The sequence below is a fragment of the Rhinoderma darwinii genome, chromosome 1 (assembly GCF_050947455.1).
Source record: "Rhinoderma darwinii isolate aRhiDar2 chromosome 1, aRhiDar2.hap1, whole genome shotgun sequence".
NCBI lineage: Eukaryota > Metazoa > Chordata > Amphibia > Anura > Rhinodermatidae > Rhinoderma > Rhinoderma darwinii.
This window is the reverse complement of record NC_134687.1, coordinates 3,279,492-3,298,050: the sequence shown is the minus strand read 5'-3', so window position 1 is coordinate 3,298,050 and position 18,559 is coordinate 3,279,492. Positions and strand designations below refer to the sequence as shown.

The 18,559-nt window shown below is 44.2% G+C and overlaps 1 protein-coding gene across 2 annotated transcripts in view; it reads right to left on the bottom strand.

Annotated features, from left to right (window-relative positions):
* Positions 1 to 1,722: 1,722 nt before the first annotated feature.
* The window catches only part of LOC142712447 (N-acetyltransferase 8B-like), a 25,564-nt gene continuing 8,727 nt past the window's right edge, over positions 1,723 to 18,559 (bottom strand). For both annotated transcript variants that reach the window (XM_075848602.1, XM_075848601.1), the window contains exon 2: positions 1,723 to 2,419. In XM_075848602.1, the coding sequence (XP_075704717.1) occupies positions 1,739 to 2,410 (672 nt within the window). In that variant the 5' untranslated portion in view covers positions 2,411 to 2,419 and the 3' untranslated portion in view covers positions 1,723 to 1,738. The remainder of the gene's footprint in view (positions 2,420 to 18,559) is intronic.

The window sequence follows — 18,559 nt, the reverse complement described above, 5'->3', positions numbered from 1 at the left end:
TTATGTTTCGTTTACATTTATATAGTTTTTCCTTTATTTCAGACACCACAGAATCGGTGATATTTTAGTGCAGCTCAGATGAGATATATACTAACGCCTTGCCGGCATACGAGAATATTGTTGTTTTTGTAATATGGTTACCCCTGTGATGGAGCCTGATGTCTTCGGTAAGGGACTGAAGACGTATACGTTTTGGACGGGCCGGAACGTCTCCTGGGTGCTGCGTCATTGTACTTGTTAGGCTGGGTTCACACGAGCGTGTTCCGTCCGTAAAGGACGGAACGTATTTTGGCCGCAAGTCCCAGACTGAACACACTGCAGGGAGCCGGGCTCCTAGCATCATAGTTATGTACGACGCTAGGAGTCCCTGCCTCTCCGTGGAACTGAAAACATGATTACAGTACGGGACAGTTGTCCTGCAGCGAGGCAGGGACTCCTAGCGTCGTACATAACTATGATGCTAGGAGCCCGGCTCCCTGCACTGTGTTCAGTCCAGGACTTGCGGCCGAAATACGTTCCGTCCTTTACGGAAGTAACATGCTCGTGTGAATCCAGCCTTATAAGGGAAACTAAAGCAAGAAAAGAAGTAGAGCAAGAATTTGTGATGGTCGGGATTTTCTTTGAACGACACTACAGGCAATTACTTCTTGGATAAGGATAAAGGAAACATGGCCCATCTACCGTAGTTGCCCCACAAGAGTAGACATCATGGTCCTCTACTAGATCATAGGTTAAACCCTCCAAACTGGTGTATGGATGGGCAAGAGTCTGTAGCCAGATGAGAAGAAAAGCCTGTGAATTAAGTGACTGTAGGAATCGTCTGGTTTACAATACCCATTATCATACACCGTATTAGTGAATTGTGAGTTCATATCGGGGGGTTCTCTGTTCAGGGTCCTCATCTCTTTGTCAGAGTTTGGAGCCGTTACATAGAGCGTCACTTTCTCTGGAGGACCTGTCCTGTCCAGCGTTACACAGACACCCTACTGATAGGAATGGACACTGTGTAATGCTTCATTTCTCCTGTGGTGGCGCTGCAGGGAAATGGAACACTTACTACTAGGTTTCCCAACAGATCACAGCTGATCGCTAGGGGTCCCAGTAGAGACTTTGTGATCAGATTATTGTCAAGGGACCTTTCTAACAAGTAGGTATTGTCTAAAGGTACTATTACACGGCCCTACGAGGCCCTACGAGGGCCATGTAAACGAGCGCCGATCAACGAGACAGCTCATTGATCGGCGATCGTTTGCTCCTTTCACAAAGAGCTAGTATGGGGAAGAGCCCTCGTTACTCTGATCGCTCGTCCCCATACATTTCTAAGATGTTGGCCGCGCGTCTCCCTGTTTACACACCGAGATGTGCTGCTGACTACGATAGTAGTTTCTGCATTTAAAGCGATGCAATCAGCCGATGAACGAGTTTTTACTCGTCTAATCCTTGCCCTGTTTACTCTGGGCAATTATCGGGAATGAGCGTTCTGTGGCCACTCGTTTGCCCGATAATTGGCCAGTGTAAAAGGGCCCTAAAGTGGACAAGCCCTTTAAGAAATCCATATTTTGAGAGAACGTAGACTTCCCCATTGTGGACATATACTAGTTATATAACTATGACTCCTACAAACCGAGGATGAACATACCAAAAAGGACTGATGACTTGAACCTTCATCGCACGCATGACTGTCCATGACTAACACATAAACCGATAAATGAAATAATCATATAGCAGTGAAGAATAATTATCTATTGTAGGAGATATTGTATCTGTACGAAACCCAAGTCAGTCTGACCAGCCTCATGGGTAATGTGTTGTGCTCAGTTGTGTCTGTAGGTTTGAAGCCCATCTTCTCATATAGTCGTCTGGCATTGACCTGTACCGTTGTGGTGGACAGGACGACCGCGTTACACCCACTCTTCCGTGCATAGTCAATCAATGTTCGGCATAATAGTTTAGCGATCCCTTTGCCTCTGTGGGGACTGGCTACGAACATCCTCTTCAACTCCACAATCTTCTCATCAGAGGCGTGGAACGGGATGGCGGCCACCATGCCCACCACTTCTCCTTCTAACTCCACCACCCAGAAACAGTGACCTTCCCTTTCCAGGTAATACTTTCTGATGTCCTTCAAATCTCCTACCAGACCATGTCTAGCATGAAAAAGGAAAAAATCTCTACCCGGGTACCATATCATGACCAATACGCTGCACCCACCCAAAATGGAGAGCAAAATGGATCCATTAGTGACCAGTGGAAGAAGAAGCCCCGTCAGCAGGAGCAGCCAGATGTGAGGTTGTCTCAAGGCGTTGTAGAAAACCGTAGGGATGTGCTCACGACAACCAGAGATGAAGATCTTCTGCACCGAGTCATGGTCGGATTCCTTGTACAGACGGACTTTGTAAGAAGAAGTCATAGTGTCTCCCTGTCAAAAAATAACAATACATGAGACACGATTCCTTCAGACAAATGAGAAAATTCCACATATAGGGGGAAGAGACACGAAGGGTAAAGACGTTAGCCTATAAATGCCCTAGCTCCTCCCCCACCTGGGATTTTATTTTGTCTACCTGTGGGTGTTGGGACTGGTGACTGCTCCTCCCCCGTTGATTTAGGTCGGTGGTCTCGGTGAGACCTTCAGTGGTGTCGGTGTCTGACTCATAGAGTTGGCAGGTCTGTGCCCGCTGACAGCAGGTATCTTTTAGGCAGGTGCAGCTCCCATTCACTGTATAGCTCAGCTATTGTGGGGCCCAGATCAGCAGGGCAGTGCACGCTCACTGGCTCACTAGGCCGCGGCAGCCATCTTTGTTTTGGGCATAGAGACAGGTATGATGCTGTACCCTGTCTTGATGTCTTCTTTTTTGTCCAGAGAAATGTTAAGATTGTCTGGTATCCCTTTGCTAAGATGGGGTTGGTTAACCCTTTTTTGAGAGAGTTTGAGGAGTTTCTCAAGTAAGGGCACTTTGATGCGTAGTGGCCAACATTGAAACAGTTTTTCCAGGAAAACTTAGGGTGTGGCTTATCTGGTGGGTGTGGCTTATCTGATGGGCGTGGCTTTCTTCCCAGAATTTCTGCATACAAATAAACAAACAAAAATGTCTGCACTAGATTGGCTGACAACTACTACGGTGGCCGGTACTGTAAGTCTCTGGTTATCTGGTTGTTTACAGGCGGTGATGTCTCACTTTATCACTACGGCTAGTAATATGTACTGACCACTACTGGCAGCGTAAAAAGCAGCGTATATAGTGCCACTTTCAGTGCCCCTTGTAGATGATGCACCACACTGCCCCCTGTAGATAGTGTCATACACTGCTCCCTGTAGATATTGCTACAGTGCCCTCTGTAGATAATGAAACACAACCCCCTGTAGATAGTGCTCAGGTGCAGGGCCAGCCTTAGAGGTGTGCGACCTGTGCCATTGCGCATCACTTCAGCAGGTAGAAGGGAGCACTGCGCTGGCTCCCTTCCCCTACTTGTTTCAGAGGCGCCAGTTTCTCCCAGTGGCTTCGCTACCGCTGTAGCAGCCAGAACAGGTGTTAGCCGCGACACCGGGCATGAAAGTGCCCAATGCCACCCGCCAGGATGACCCCCCATCCCCCATAGCCAGCGACACCCAGTGGCGGATTATCATATGGGCGATTCGGGCGGCCGCCCGGGGCCCGAGGCTCCCAGGGGGCCCATGGCAGCCCGAACCGCACATCATCTTGCAAAGGTACCTATTCAGCGCGCTAGCGCTGCTAACTAACGAAGATGAGGAGGGGAGGAGCAGGGAATTGGCCGGGAAAGGGGTAGGACACGCCTCCCTGACAAGTGCGGGCCGCCGCCATTGAGTAACAGAACAGCGACGGACGGCTGTTCTGTTACTCTGAATCTGCAAGACAAGAGCCGGGCGGTCGGTCACCGGCGCTGAGGTCAGTACAGGCTTATCCTCCTGCCCAACTGGTTCCCGACCGCTGGCTGTATTTTTACGGCCAGCGGTCAGGGTCCTTAAAACCCGAGCCATAGACTTTCTACGGCTCGGGTTTTAACTTGCTGCCCGCGCGATCGGGCAGCTGAATGTCGGGTCTCCGGCTGTCAGTGACTGCCGGGGACCCTGAGGAGAAGACAGAAGCAGCTTTCGCTGCTTCTGTCTTCTCCGATGTCTTCTTACACAGCGTTCAATGAACGCTGTGTATAGGAATAGAGACAGCAGCAGCGGCGCTGTCTCTATTCCTCCCGGTGATCATTTGACTGGTCACATGATCACCGGGTGCCGTTAGTGGCAGGCTGCTGCTGGGTCTAACTAGACCCAGCACAGCCCTATTAGTGACAATCGTCACTATGAGAGGGCTGATTTCCCCTGTAACTGGGGCTGCTGTGCAGCTCCAGTTACAGTGGAAAAACATGGTGTAAAAGAAAGAAAAATATATATAAAGTTCCCCAAAGGTCTTTTTTGACCTTTGAGGAACAGACCACAGTAATAAAAAAATAATAAAGTAAAGTGCAAAAAAAAATGAAATAATAAATACACATAAAATACCCACCCCAAAAAAAAACGTGTCCCCCCCCGCCAATCATTGTTGTAACGCTAGCGCTGACCCAATTACCCTAATATAGACATGTAATATATTAAAATTTACGGTAAACAATGACGATTACAAATAAAAGGTCTATTTTAGGGTAAAACTATGTTATTACCAAAAAAAAATAGCTGAAACTTAAAAAAGCTTATTTTTTTACTATTATTTTCAAACTTTATGAATAAAAATTGTAAAATAGCAAAAAAGGTGTGTATAAAAAACGATAAAAAAACGAAACCTGCATTGTCTACGGAAAAAACGTCGCAAAAATCACGTAGTTTTTATTTATTTTTTATAAAAATGTGTGTTTGGTGCAAGTTTGTAATTACGTTTTATTAAAAAATATTTTTACTTTTTGAGATACGGCTGCTTTGTATCCTGTATCCGTCAGGTCAGCAGGACTGACAGGATCAGTGACACGCAGGATCCACCTCAAATCTATCACATCTAAGATTATAATTTAGCGCAGGGCCCGTTTCACTGATCCCGTCAGTCCTGCTGACCTGACGGATACAGGATACAAAGCAGCTGTATCTCAAAAAGTGAAAATATTTTTTAATAAAACGTAATTACAAAGTTGCACCAAACACACATTTTTATAAAAAATAAATAAAAACTACGTGATTTTTGCGACGTTTTTTCCGTAGACAATGCAGGTTTCGTTTTTTTATCGTTTTTATACACACCTTTTTTGCTATTTTACAATTTTTATTCATAAAGTTTGAAAATAATAGTAAACAAATAAGCTTTTTTACGTTTCAGCTATTTTTTTGGGTAATAACATAGTTTTACCCTAAAATAGACCTTTTGTTTGTAATCGTCATTGTTTACCGTAAATTGTAATATATTACATGTCTATATTAGGGTAATTGGGTAATATATATATATATATATATAAAATTATGATATAAAGTTTTTAAATGTGTACATAACCTTGTGGCACTATATACAAGGGGGAGCGCTGTGTGCCACTATATACAAGGGGGAGCGCTGTGTGCCACTATATACAAGGGGGAGTGCTGTGTGCCACTATATACAAGGGGGAGCGCTGTGTGCCACTATATACAAGGGGGAGCGCTGTGTGCCACTATATACAAGGGGGAGCGCTGTGTGCCACTATATACAAGGGGGAGCGCTGTGTGGCACTATATACAAGGGGGAGCGCTGTGTGCCACTATATACAAGGGGGAGCGCTGTGTGCCACTATATACAAGGGGGAGCGCTGTGTGCCACTATATACAAGGGGGAGCGCTGTGTGGCACTATATACAAGGGGGAGCGCTGTGTGGCACTATATACAAGGGGGAGCGCTGTGTGCCACTATATACAAGGGGGAGCGCTGTGTGCCACTATATACAAGGGGGAGCGCTGTGTGCCACTATATACAAGGGGGAGCGCTGTGTGCCACTATATACAAGGGGGAGCGCTGTGTGCCACTATATACAAGGGGGAGCGCTGTGTGGCACTATATACAAGGGGGAGCGCTGTGTGCCACTATATACAAGGGGGAGCGCTGTGTGCCACTATATACAAGGGGGAGCGCTGTGTGGCACTATATACAAGGGGGAGCGCTGTGTGCCACTATATACAAGGGGGAGCGCTGTGTGCCACTATATACAAGGGGGGGCTGTGTAGTGCTATCCACAGTGGTATGTGTGTGGCGCTCTGTATAAGGGGGGCTTTTTGGTGCTATTTACAAGAGGGGGAGGGCTGTGTGGCGCTCTCTACAGGGGGCTGTATGGCACTATCTATATGGGGCTGTGTGTAACGCTCTCTACGGGGAGGATGTGTGATATATAGAGGGGGCTGTGTATGGCGATATCTATGGGGGTGTGTAATATCTACAGGGGCTGTGTGTGGCACTATGTACAGGGGGCTGTGTGTATGTGGTGTTTTACAGTGTGTGGTATTATATTCAGGCACGCAGTGTTTGGTGCTATTATATTTAGGGGCACAGTATGTGGCACCATGATAACTTTATTTTCGTTTATAGGTGTGGAAATGTTGGAAAAGTGAGGAGACGTCTGAGTGGCAAATTCTGCAGAAATGAGTCATGGCCGGGAGAAGTCGTCATGAGCGCTGGACCGGATGGAGAAGAAAGGAGGAAAAAAACTACTAGAATCTGAGACGTCATCACCTGTGAGTCACTGGATTTGTAGAGAATCTGTCCCCTCTCCTGACATGTTTATTATAGGAATCCTTGTATTTCACAAAAAGTCTTTCTGCAGTCCAGGACTGATAGATAATTCCCCTTGTCAGGAGGATGTGTCCCTGCACAGTGTGATACTGTCAGTATGTAGGGACACAGCCCTGTGACAAGGGAAATCGTAACACTGTTAATGCTTGCCCAAAAAAGTAGTGTTAAAAATAGTTACGGCAGGGCGGCGGTGAGGAAGGGGGGCCCAAGTTTGGGTAACAGCCCAGGGCCCATGGTCTACTTAATCCGCCACTGGCGACACCGCTACCAGCAGTAGCGACGCCACTTTCAATAGTATCTGCGTCCTAGGTACTATTGAATACTATAGCAGAGCAGGAAGGTATCTCCCTGCTCTGCTCTCTACTACTAGCACCACTGTAGCTCCCTGAAGGAGCAGAATCCCCGTGTGGATAGAGACGTCAGGTGTTTCTCCTGGAGTGGCATCCCTGGTTACAGCGTCGGCAACACTGTGGACAGGGATTCCGCTTCTGTCCATATATGGACAGAGACATCAAACACTCAGTCCAGGAGCGGAATCCCTGGCCACAGGGGAATTCCCCTCCTTCAGGGAGCTACAGTGGCGCTATCTACAGGAAGAGGGGTGCAATCTACAAGGGGGCTGTGTGGCACTACTTACAAGGGGAATCTGTGAGTGGTGGGTTGCTGGTCATTTTAGTGAGAGTGGGGGGCTGATGGTCATTTTACTGTTAGTAGGGGTCTGATGGTTATTTTACTGTGAGTGGGAGTCTGATGGTTATTTTACTGTGAGTGGGGGGCTGATGGTCATTTTACTGTGAGTGGGGGTGTGATGGTTATTTTACTGTGAGTGGGGGGTTGATGGTCATTACTGTGAGTGGGGGGCTGATGGTCATTACTGTGAGTGGGGGGCTGATGGTTATTTTACTGTGAGTGGGGGGTTGATGGTCATTACTGTGAGTGGGGGGCTGATGGTCATTACTGTGAGTGGGGGGCTGATGGTCATTACTGTGAGTGGGGGGCTGATGGTCATTACTGTGAGTGGGGGGCTGATGGTCATTATTGTGAGTGGGGGGTTGATGGTGATTACTGTGAGTGGGGGGCTGATGGTTATTACTGTGAGTGGGGGGCTGATGGTCATTACTGTGAGTGGGGGCTGATGGTCATTACTGTGAGTGGGGGTCTGATGGTTATTACTATGAGTGGGGGGCTGATGGTCATTACTATGAGTGGGGGGCTGATGGTCATTACTGTGAGTGGGGGGCTGATGGTCATTACTGTGAGTGGGGGGCTGATGGTCATTACTGTGAGTGGGGGCTGATGGTCATTACTGTGAGTGGGGGTCTGATGGTTATTACTGTGAGTGGGGGGCTGATGGTCATTACTGTGAGTGGGGGGGCTGATGGTTATTACTGTGAGTGGGGGGCTGATGGTCATTACTGTGAGTGGGGGCTGATGGTGATTTTACTGTGAGTGGGGGGGCTGATGGTTATTACTGTGAGTGGGGGGCTGATGGTCATTTTACTGTGAGTGGGGGCTGATGGTGATTTTACTGTGAGTGGGGGGGCTGATGGTTATTACTGTGAGTGGGGGCTGATGGTCATTACTGTGAGTGGGGGGCTGATGGTCATTTTACTGTGAGTGGGGGGCTGATGGTCATTACTGTGAGTAGGGGGCTGATGGTCATTACTGTGAGTGGGGGGCTGATGGTCATTACAGTGAGTGGGGGCTGATGGTGATTTTACTGTGAGTGGGGGGCTGATGGTTATTTTACTGTGAGTGGGGGGCTGATGGTCATTTTACTGTGAGTGGGGGGCTGATGGTCATATTACTGTGAGTGGGGGCTGATGGTCATATTACTGTGAGTGGGGGGCTGATTGTTATTTTACTGTGAGGGGGGACTGATTGTTATTTTACTGTGAGTGGGGGGCTGATGGTCATTACTGTGAGTGGGGGGCTGATGGTCATTACTGTGAGTGGGGGGGGCTGATGGTTATTTTATTGTGAGTGGGGGGCTGATGGTCATATTACTGTGAGTGGGGGGCTGATTGTTATTTTACTGTGAGTGGGGGGCTGATGGTCATTACAGTGAGTGGGGGGCCGATGGTCATGTTACTGTGAGTAACTCACAGTAACTCACAGTAACATGACCATCGGCCCCCCACTCACTGTAATGACCATCAGCCCCCCACTCACAGTAAAATAACAATCAGCCCCCCACTCACAGTAACATGACCATCGGCCCCCCACTCACTGTAATGACCATGGTCTTCAAGTGACCACCTCTGACCTCCAATTGACATTAATAGGAGGCAGTAAATTCTTGCGGTGCCCGTTTGGAGCTTTTTTTTTTCTGCGTCTTTTGCATTCGCTTCAACGGCTTGATAAGAACGCAATAAAAATAACGTCACACGACGCTGTCAGTTGCTGAAGGAATTTTGAAGCAGATTTTTTCTGCCTTACAAAAAGAGCTGTATGAACAGACCCTGAGAGTGCAGTGCTTGTTTTTAGCCGTTTTCTGTCTTTCTGGAAACAATTTTTGGTAGGGGGCCTTTAGGAAATGTTATTTTTCCAGAGCTGCTTCAAGTCCGAAAAGGTTGGGAAACTCTGTACTAGGCGACAGGATCACGCCGGCCGACGCAAGGATCCCGTCGTGGAGCAGCTCACTTTGTCAATGGGAACGGGGCCGAGGCGAGTACAATTCCTGTCTTGTTTGGGGGCACTGTCTACATGAAGGAGGTGGGGGCTGTATGGCACGATCTACAAGGGGGAGGTGGGGGGGGGCTGCATGGCACTGTCTACAATGGGGAGGTGGGGACTATTTGGCACTGTCTACATGAGGGAGGTGGGGGGCTGTATGGCACTGTCTACATGAGGGATGTGGAAGGCTGTATGGCAGTCTACAAGGAGGAGGTGGGAGATTATGGCACTTTTTACAAGGAGGAGTTGAGGCATTATCTCACTGCCAAGTATAGTCTCAATAGAACGTCTGAGTCCGTACACCGCTCCCTCGGCTTTCCGAGAAAAGCCGATCAGAAACAAAGAGGCACAGCACTTACCTGAGATCTTCTGCCGCTTCGTTTTAGCGATCGGTGGCGATCTCAGTGCTCAGACCCCAACCGATAAAAACTTATGACATTTCACTATGACATATTACAACTTTAGTTACACTTTAATCAGTCAGATACCCCTTCCCTTGCGTTAAAATAACTACTGAGGGCTGTATGGGGGGGTCTAAGCCTCTGACTGTCTACTCTGTGGGGGAAGATATCTCCCCTCATAGAGCCCTCAGCAGTCAGTTAGACGCTCTGACCTCCCTTTTAGTATAATAACTATTGAGTGCTCTATGGGGGGATTATACTGCAAGGGGGCATCTAACCATCTAAGGCCCTGTTGACATAGCGGATTTTGTGTGGCGGGTCCCATTGGCAGGAAGATTCCTCCTCCCATTGACTTCAACGGGAGATTTGAACAGAATCCGCCTGAAGATCGAGCAGGACGCATCTTTTTCCTGCTAGCTGAAAAAATTCAATGGGAAGTGGAATTTCCTCTGTGTAAACATACAATGTTGGTTGGGGCAGGAGGATGAATGGGCAGTACCAGGGCTGACTCACCTCACCGCCCTTCTCTTCAGACCTGAAGGGAGGCCTGAAGGGAGAGCTGTCCTGCTCTTCTGTTCCTCTTTGGCGGTGCATGCAGCGTCAGAGAGGCGTCTTCTACCACTAGCAGACGTGCCTGTCGTGCCGCACGTCTGCTACAGGGCCGGTTTTAGACAAAGTGTGGCCCTGGGCAAACTTAAAAGTGGGGCTCCAAATGCTGAATTAGGGTCTGTTCACATCTGCGTCGGGGTTCCGTTGATGGCTTCCATCAGACCTTTCGGTCAGGTGAACCCATGAACGGAAGCCAACCGGAAACCATAGCTTTCCGTTTGCATTACCATTGATTTCAGTCTGTGGCATTGATTCTGCCAAAAAAACTGAAACCTTACGGATGGAGACAAATGGAAAGTATTTGCAACGTAAACATTACCATTGAAATCAATGGTAATGCAAACGATAGCTATGGTTTCCGTTTGCCTTTCCGTTAATGAGTTCCTCCGACGGAAAGTTCTGACAGAAGTCATGAAAGGAACCAAGCACTGATGTTAACACGCCCTCACTGTATCAATAAAGCAGGCAAGAAGTGATCACTGATTTCTAGCCCGTCCAGGAGTGTTAAAAGACAAAAAGCATATGTACCCCCCTCACAAAAAAAATTATCTATATACATATACAGTTATATCATACCACTATACCAGATTAAATAATACCCCCATACTGATACTGAATAATACCGCCACACCATAACCACATAGTGACTGAATAACACCCCCATACTGTTACTGAATAATACCTCCACACCATAACCACATAGTGACTGAATAATATCCCCATACTGTTACTGAGTAATACCGCCACACCATAACCACATAGTTACTGAATAATACCCCCATACTGATACTGAATAATACCACCACACCATAACCTCATAGTGACTGAATAATACCCCCATACTGTTACTGAATAATATCTCCACACCATAACCACATAGTGACTGAATAATACTCCCATACTATTACTGAATAATACCACCACACCATAACCACATAGTGACTGAATAATACCCCATACTGTTACTGAATAATACCAACACACCATAACCACATAGTGACTGAATAATACCCCCATACTGATACTGACTAATACCCCCACACCATAACCACATAGTGACTGAATAATACCCCCATACTGTTACTGAATAATATCTCCACACCATAACCACATAGTGACTGAATAATACCCCCATACTGTTACTGAATAATACCACCACACCATAACCACATAGTGACTGAATAATACCCCCATACTGTTACTGAATAATATCTCCACACCATAACCACATAGTGACTGAATAATACCACCATACTGTTACTGAATAATACCACCACACCATAACCACATAGTGACTGAATAATACCCCCATACTGTTACTGAATAATACCACCACACCATAACCACATAGTGACTGAATAATAACCCCATACTGTTACTGAATAATACCACCACACCATAACCACATAGTGACTGAATAATACCCCCATACTGTTACTGAATAACACCACCACACCATAACCACATAGTGACTGAATAATACCCCCATACTGATACTGACTAATACCACCACACCATAACCACATAGTGACTGAATAATACCACCACACCATAACCACATAGTGACTAAATAATATCTCCATACTGTTACTGAATAATACCACCACACCATAACCACATAGTGACTGACTAATACGCCCATACTGTTATTGAATAATATCACCACACCATAACCACATAGTGACTGAATAATACCCCCATACTGTTACTGAATAATACCTCCACACCATAACCACATAGTGACTGAATAATACCCCCATACTGTTACTGAATAATACCACCACACCATAACCACATAGTGACTGAATAATACCCTCATACTGTTACTGAATAATACCACCACACCATAACCACATAGTGACTGAATAATACCCCCATACTGTTACTGAATAATACCACCACACCATAACCACATAGTGACTGAATAATAACCCCATACTGTTACTGAATAATACCACCACACCATAACCACATAGTGACTGAATTATACCCCCATACTGTTACTGAATAACACCACCACACCATAACCACATAGTGACTGAATAATACCCCCATACTGATACTGACTAATACCCCCACACCATAACCACATAGTGACTGACTAATACGCCCATACTGTTATTGAATAATATCACCACACCATAACCACATAGTGACTGAATAATACCCCCATACTGTTACTGAATAATACCTCCACACCATAACCACATAGTGACTGAATAATACCCCCATACTGTTACTGAATAATACCACCACACCATAACCACATAGTGACTGAATAATACCCCCATACTGTTACTGAATAATACCTCCACACCATAACCACATAGTGACTGAATAATACCCCCATACTGTTACTGAATAATACCCCCATACTGTTACTGAATAATACCACCACACCATAACCACATAGTGACTGAATAATACCCCCATACTGTTACTGAATAATACCACCACATCATAACCACATAGTGACAGAATAATACCCCCATACTGTTACTGAATAATACCACCACATCATAACCACATAGTGACTGAATAATACCCCCATACTGTTACTGAATAATACCCCCACACCATAACCACATAGTGACTGACTAATACCCCCATACTGTTACTGAATAATATCACCACACCATAACCACATAGTGACTGAATAATAACCCCATACTGTTACTGAATAATACCACCACACCATAACCACATAGTGACTGAATAATACCCCCATACTGTTACTGAATAACACCACCACACCATAACCACATAGTGACTGAATAATACCCCCATACTGATACTGACTAATACCCCCACACCATAACCACATAGTGACTGAATAATACTCCCATACTGTTACTGAATAATACCACCACACCATAACCACATAGTGTCTGAATAATACCCCATACTGTTACTGAATAATACCTCCACACCATAGCCACATAGTGACTGAATAATACCCCCATACTGTTACTGAATAATACCACCACCCCATAACCACATAGTGACTGAATAATACCTCCATACAGTTACTGAATAATACCACCACACCATAACCACATAGTGACTGAATAATACCCCCATACTGTTACTGAATAATACCACCCCACCATAACCACATAGTGACTGAATAATACCCCCATACTGTTACTGAATAATACCACCACACCATAACCACATAGTGACTGAATAATACCTCCATACAGTTACTGAATAATACCACCACACCATAACCACATAGTGACTGACTAATACCCCCATACTGTTACTGAATAATACCTCCACACCATAACCACATAGTGACTGAATAATACCCCCATACTGTTACTGAATAATACTGCCACACCATAACCACATAGTGACTGAATAATACCCCCATACTGTTACTGAATAATACCGCCACACCATAACCACATAGTGACTGAATAATACCCCCATACTGTTACTGAATAATACCACCACACCATAGCCACATAGTGACTGAATAATACCTCCATACTGTTACTGAATAATACCACCACACCATAACCACACAGTGACTGAATAATACCCCCATACTGTTACTGAATAATACCTCCACACCATAACCACATAGTGACTGAATAATACCCCCATACTGTTACTGAATAATACCGCCACACCATAACCACATAGTGACTGAATAATACCCACATACTGTTACTGAATAATACCACCACACCATAACCACATAGTGACTGAATAATACCCCCATACTGTTACTGAATAATACCACCACACCATAGCCACATAGTGACTGAATAATACCTCCATACTGTTACTGAATAATACCACCACACCATAACCACATAGTGACTGAATAATACCTCCACACAGTGACTGAATAATACCACCACACCATAACCACATAGTGACTGAATAATACCCCCATACGGTTACTGAATAATACCTCCACACCATAACCACATAGTGACTGAATAATACCCCCATACTGTTACTGAATAATACCACCCCACCATAACCACATAATGACTGAATAATACCCCCATACGGTTACTGAATAATACCACCACACCATAACTACATAGTGACTGAATAATACCCCCATACTGATACTGAATAATACCTCCACACCATAACCACATAGTGACTGAATAATATCCCCATACTGTTACTGAATAATACCTCCACACCGTAACCACATAGTGACTGAATAATACCCCCATACTGTTACTGAATAATACCTCCACACCGTAACCACATAGTGACTGAATAATACCACCATACTGTTACTGAATAATACCTCCACATCATAACCACATAGAAACTGAATAATACCACCATACTGTTACTGAATAATAACACCACACCATAACCACATAGTGACTGAATAATACCCCCATACTGTTACTGAATAATACCTCCACACCGTAACCACATAGTGACTGAATAATACCACCATACTGTTACTGAATAATACCTCCACATCATAACCACATAGAAACTGAATAATACCACCATACTGTTACTGAATAATAACACCACACCATAACCACATAGTGACTGAATAATACCCCCATACTGTTACTGAATAATACCTCCACACCATAACCACATAGTGACTGAATAATACCCCCAGACTGTTACTGAATAATACCCCCACACCATAACCACATAGTGACTGACTAATACCCCCATACTGTTACTGAATAATATCACCACACCATAACCACATAGTGACTGAATAATAACCCCATACTGTTACTGAATAATACCACCACACCATAACCACATAGTGACTGAATAATACTCCCATACTGTTACTGAATAATACCACCCCACCATAACCACATAGTGTCTGAATAATACCCCATACTGTTACTGAATAATACCTCCACACCATAGCCACATAGTGACTGAATAATACCCCCATACTGTTACTGAATAATACCACCACCCCATAACCACATAGTGACTGAATAATACCTCCATACAGTTACTGAATAATACCACCACACCATAACCACATAGTGACTGAATAATACCCCCATACTGTTACTGAATAATACCACCCCACCATAACCACATAGTGACTGAATAATACCCCCATACTGTTACTGAATAATACCTCCACACCGTAACCACATAGTGACTGAATAATACCACCATACTGTTACTGAATAATACCTCCACATCATAACCACATAGAAACTGAATAATACCACCATACTGTTACTGAATAATAACACCACACCATAACCACATAGTGACTGAATAATACCCCCATACTGTTACTGAATAATACCTCCACACCATAACCACATAGTGACTGAATAATACCCCCAGACTGTTACTGAATAATACCCCCACACCATAACCACATAGTGACTGACTAATACCCCCATACTGTTACTGAATAATATCACCACACCATAACCACATAGTGACTGAATAATAACCCCATACTGTTACTGAATAATACCACCACACCATAACCACATAGTGACTGAATAATACTCCCATACTGTTACTGAATAATACCACCCCACCATAACCACATAGTGTCTGAATAATACCCCATACTGTTACTGAATAATACCTCCACACCATAGCCACATAGTGACTGAATAATACCCCCATACTGTTACTGAATAATACCACCACCCCATAACCACATAGTGACTGAATAATACCTCCATACAGTTACTGAATAATACCACCACACCATAACCACATAGTGACTGAATAATACCCCCATACTGTTACTGAATAATACCACCCCACCATAACCACATAGTGACTGAATAATACCCCCATACTGTTACTGAATAATACCACCACACCATAACCACATAGTGACTGAATAATACCTCCATACAGTTACTGAATAATACCACCACACCATAACCACATAGTGACTGACTAATACCCCCATACTGTTACTGAATAATACCTCCACACCATAACCACATAGTGACTGAATAATACCCCCATACTGTTACTGAATAATACTGCCACACCATAACCACATAGTGACTGAATAATACCCCCATACTGTTACTGAATAATACCGCCACACCATAACCACATAGTGACTGAATAATACCCCCATACTGTTACTGAATAATACCACCACACCATAGCCACATAGTGACTGAATAATACCTCCATACTGTTACTGAATAATACCACCACACCATAACCACACAGTGACTGAATAATACCCCCATACTGTTACTGAATAATACCTCCACACCATAACCACATAGTGACTGAATAATACCCCCATACTGTTACTGAATAATACCGCCACACCATAACCACATAGTGACTGAATAATACCCACATACTGTTACTGAATAATACCACCACACCATAACCACATAGTGACTGAATAATACCCCCATACTGTTACTGAATAATACCACCACACCATAGCCACATAGTGACTGAATAATACCTCCATACTGTTACTGAATAATACCACTACACCATAACCACATAGTGACTGAATAATACCCCCATACGGTTACTGAATAATACCTCCACACCATAACCACATAGTGACTGAATAATACCCCCATACTGTTACTGAATAATACCACCCCACCATAACCACATAATGACTGAATAATACCCCCATACGGTTACTGAATAATACCACCACACCATAACTACATAGTGACTGAATAATACCCCCATACTGATACTGAATAATACCTCCACACCATAACCACATAGTGACTGAATAATATCCCCATACTGTTACTGAATAATACCTCCACACCGTAACCACATAGTGACTGAATAATACCCCCATACTGTTACTGAATAATACCTCCACACCGTAACCACATAGTGACTGAATAATACCACCATACTGTTACTGAATAATACCTCCACATCATAACCACATAGAAACTGAATAATACCACCATACTGTTACTGAATAATAACACCACACCATAACCACATAGTGACTGAATAATACCCCCATACTGTTACTGAATAATACCTCCACACCATAACCACATAGTGACTGAATAATACCCCCAGACTGTTACTGAATAATACCCCCACACCATAACCACATAGTGACTGACTAATACCCCCATACTGTTACTGAATAATATCACCACACCATAACCACATAGTGACTGAATAATAACCCCATACTGTTACTGAATAATACCACCACACCATAACCACATAGTGACTGAATAATACCCCCATACTGTTACTGAATAACACCACCACACCATAACCACATAGTGACTGAATAATACCCCCATACTGATACTGACTAATACCCCCACACCATAACCACATAGTGACTGAATAATACTCCCATACTGTTACTGAATAATACCACCACACCATAACCACATAGTGTCTGAATAATACCCCATACTGTTACTGAATAATACCTCCACACCATAGCCACATAGTGACTGAATAATACCCCCATACTGTTACTGAATAATACCACCACCCCATAACCACATAGTGACTGAATAATACCTCCATACAGTTACTGAATAATACCACCACACCATAACCACATAGTGACTGAATAATACCCCCATACTGTTACTGAATAATACCACCCCACCATAACCACATAGTGACTGAATAATACCCCCATACTGTTACTGAATAATACCACCACACCATAACCACATAGTGACTGAATAATACCTCCATACAGTTACTGAATAATACCACCACACCATAACCACATAGTGACTGACTAATACCCCCATACTGTTACTGAATAATACCTCCACACCATAACCACATAGTGACTGAATAATACCCCCATACTGTTACTGAATAATACTGCCACACCATAACCACATAGTGACTGAATAATACCCCCATACTGTTACTGAATAATACCGCCACACCATAACCACATAGTGACTGAATAATACCCCCATACTGTTACTGAATAATACCACCACACCATAGCCACATAGTGACTGAATAATACCTCCATACTGTTACTGAATAATACCACCACACCATAACCACACAGTGACTGAATAATACCCCCATACTGTTACTGAATAATACCTCCACACCATAACCACATAGTGACTGAATAATACCCCCATACTGTTACTGAATAATACCGCCACACCA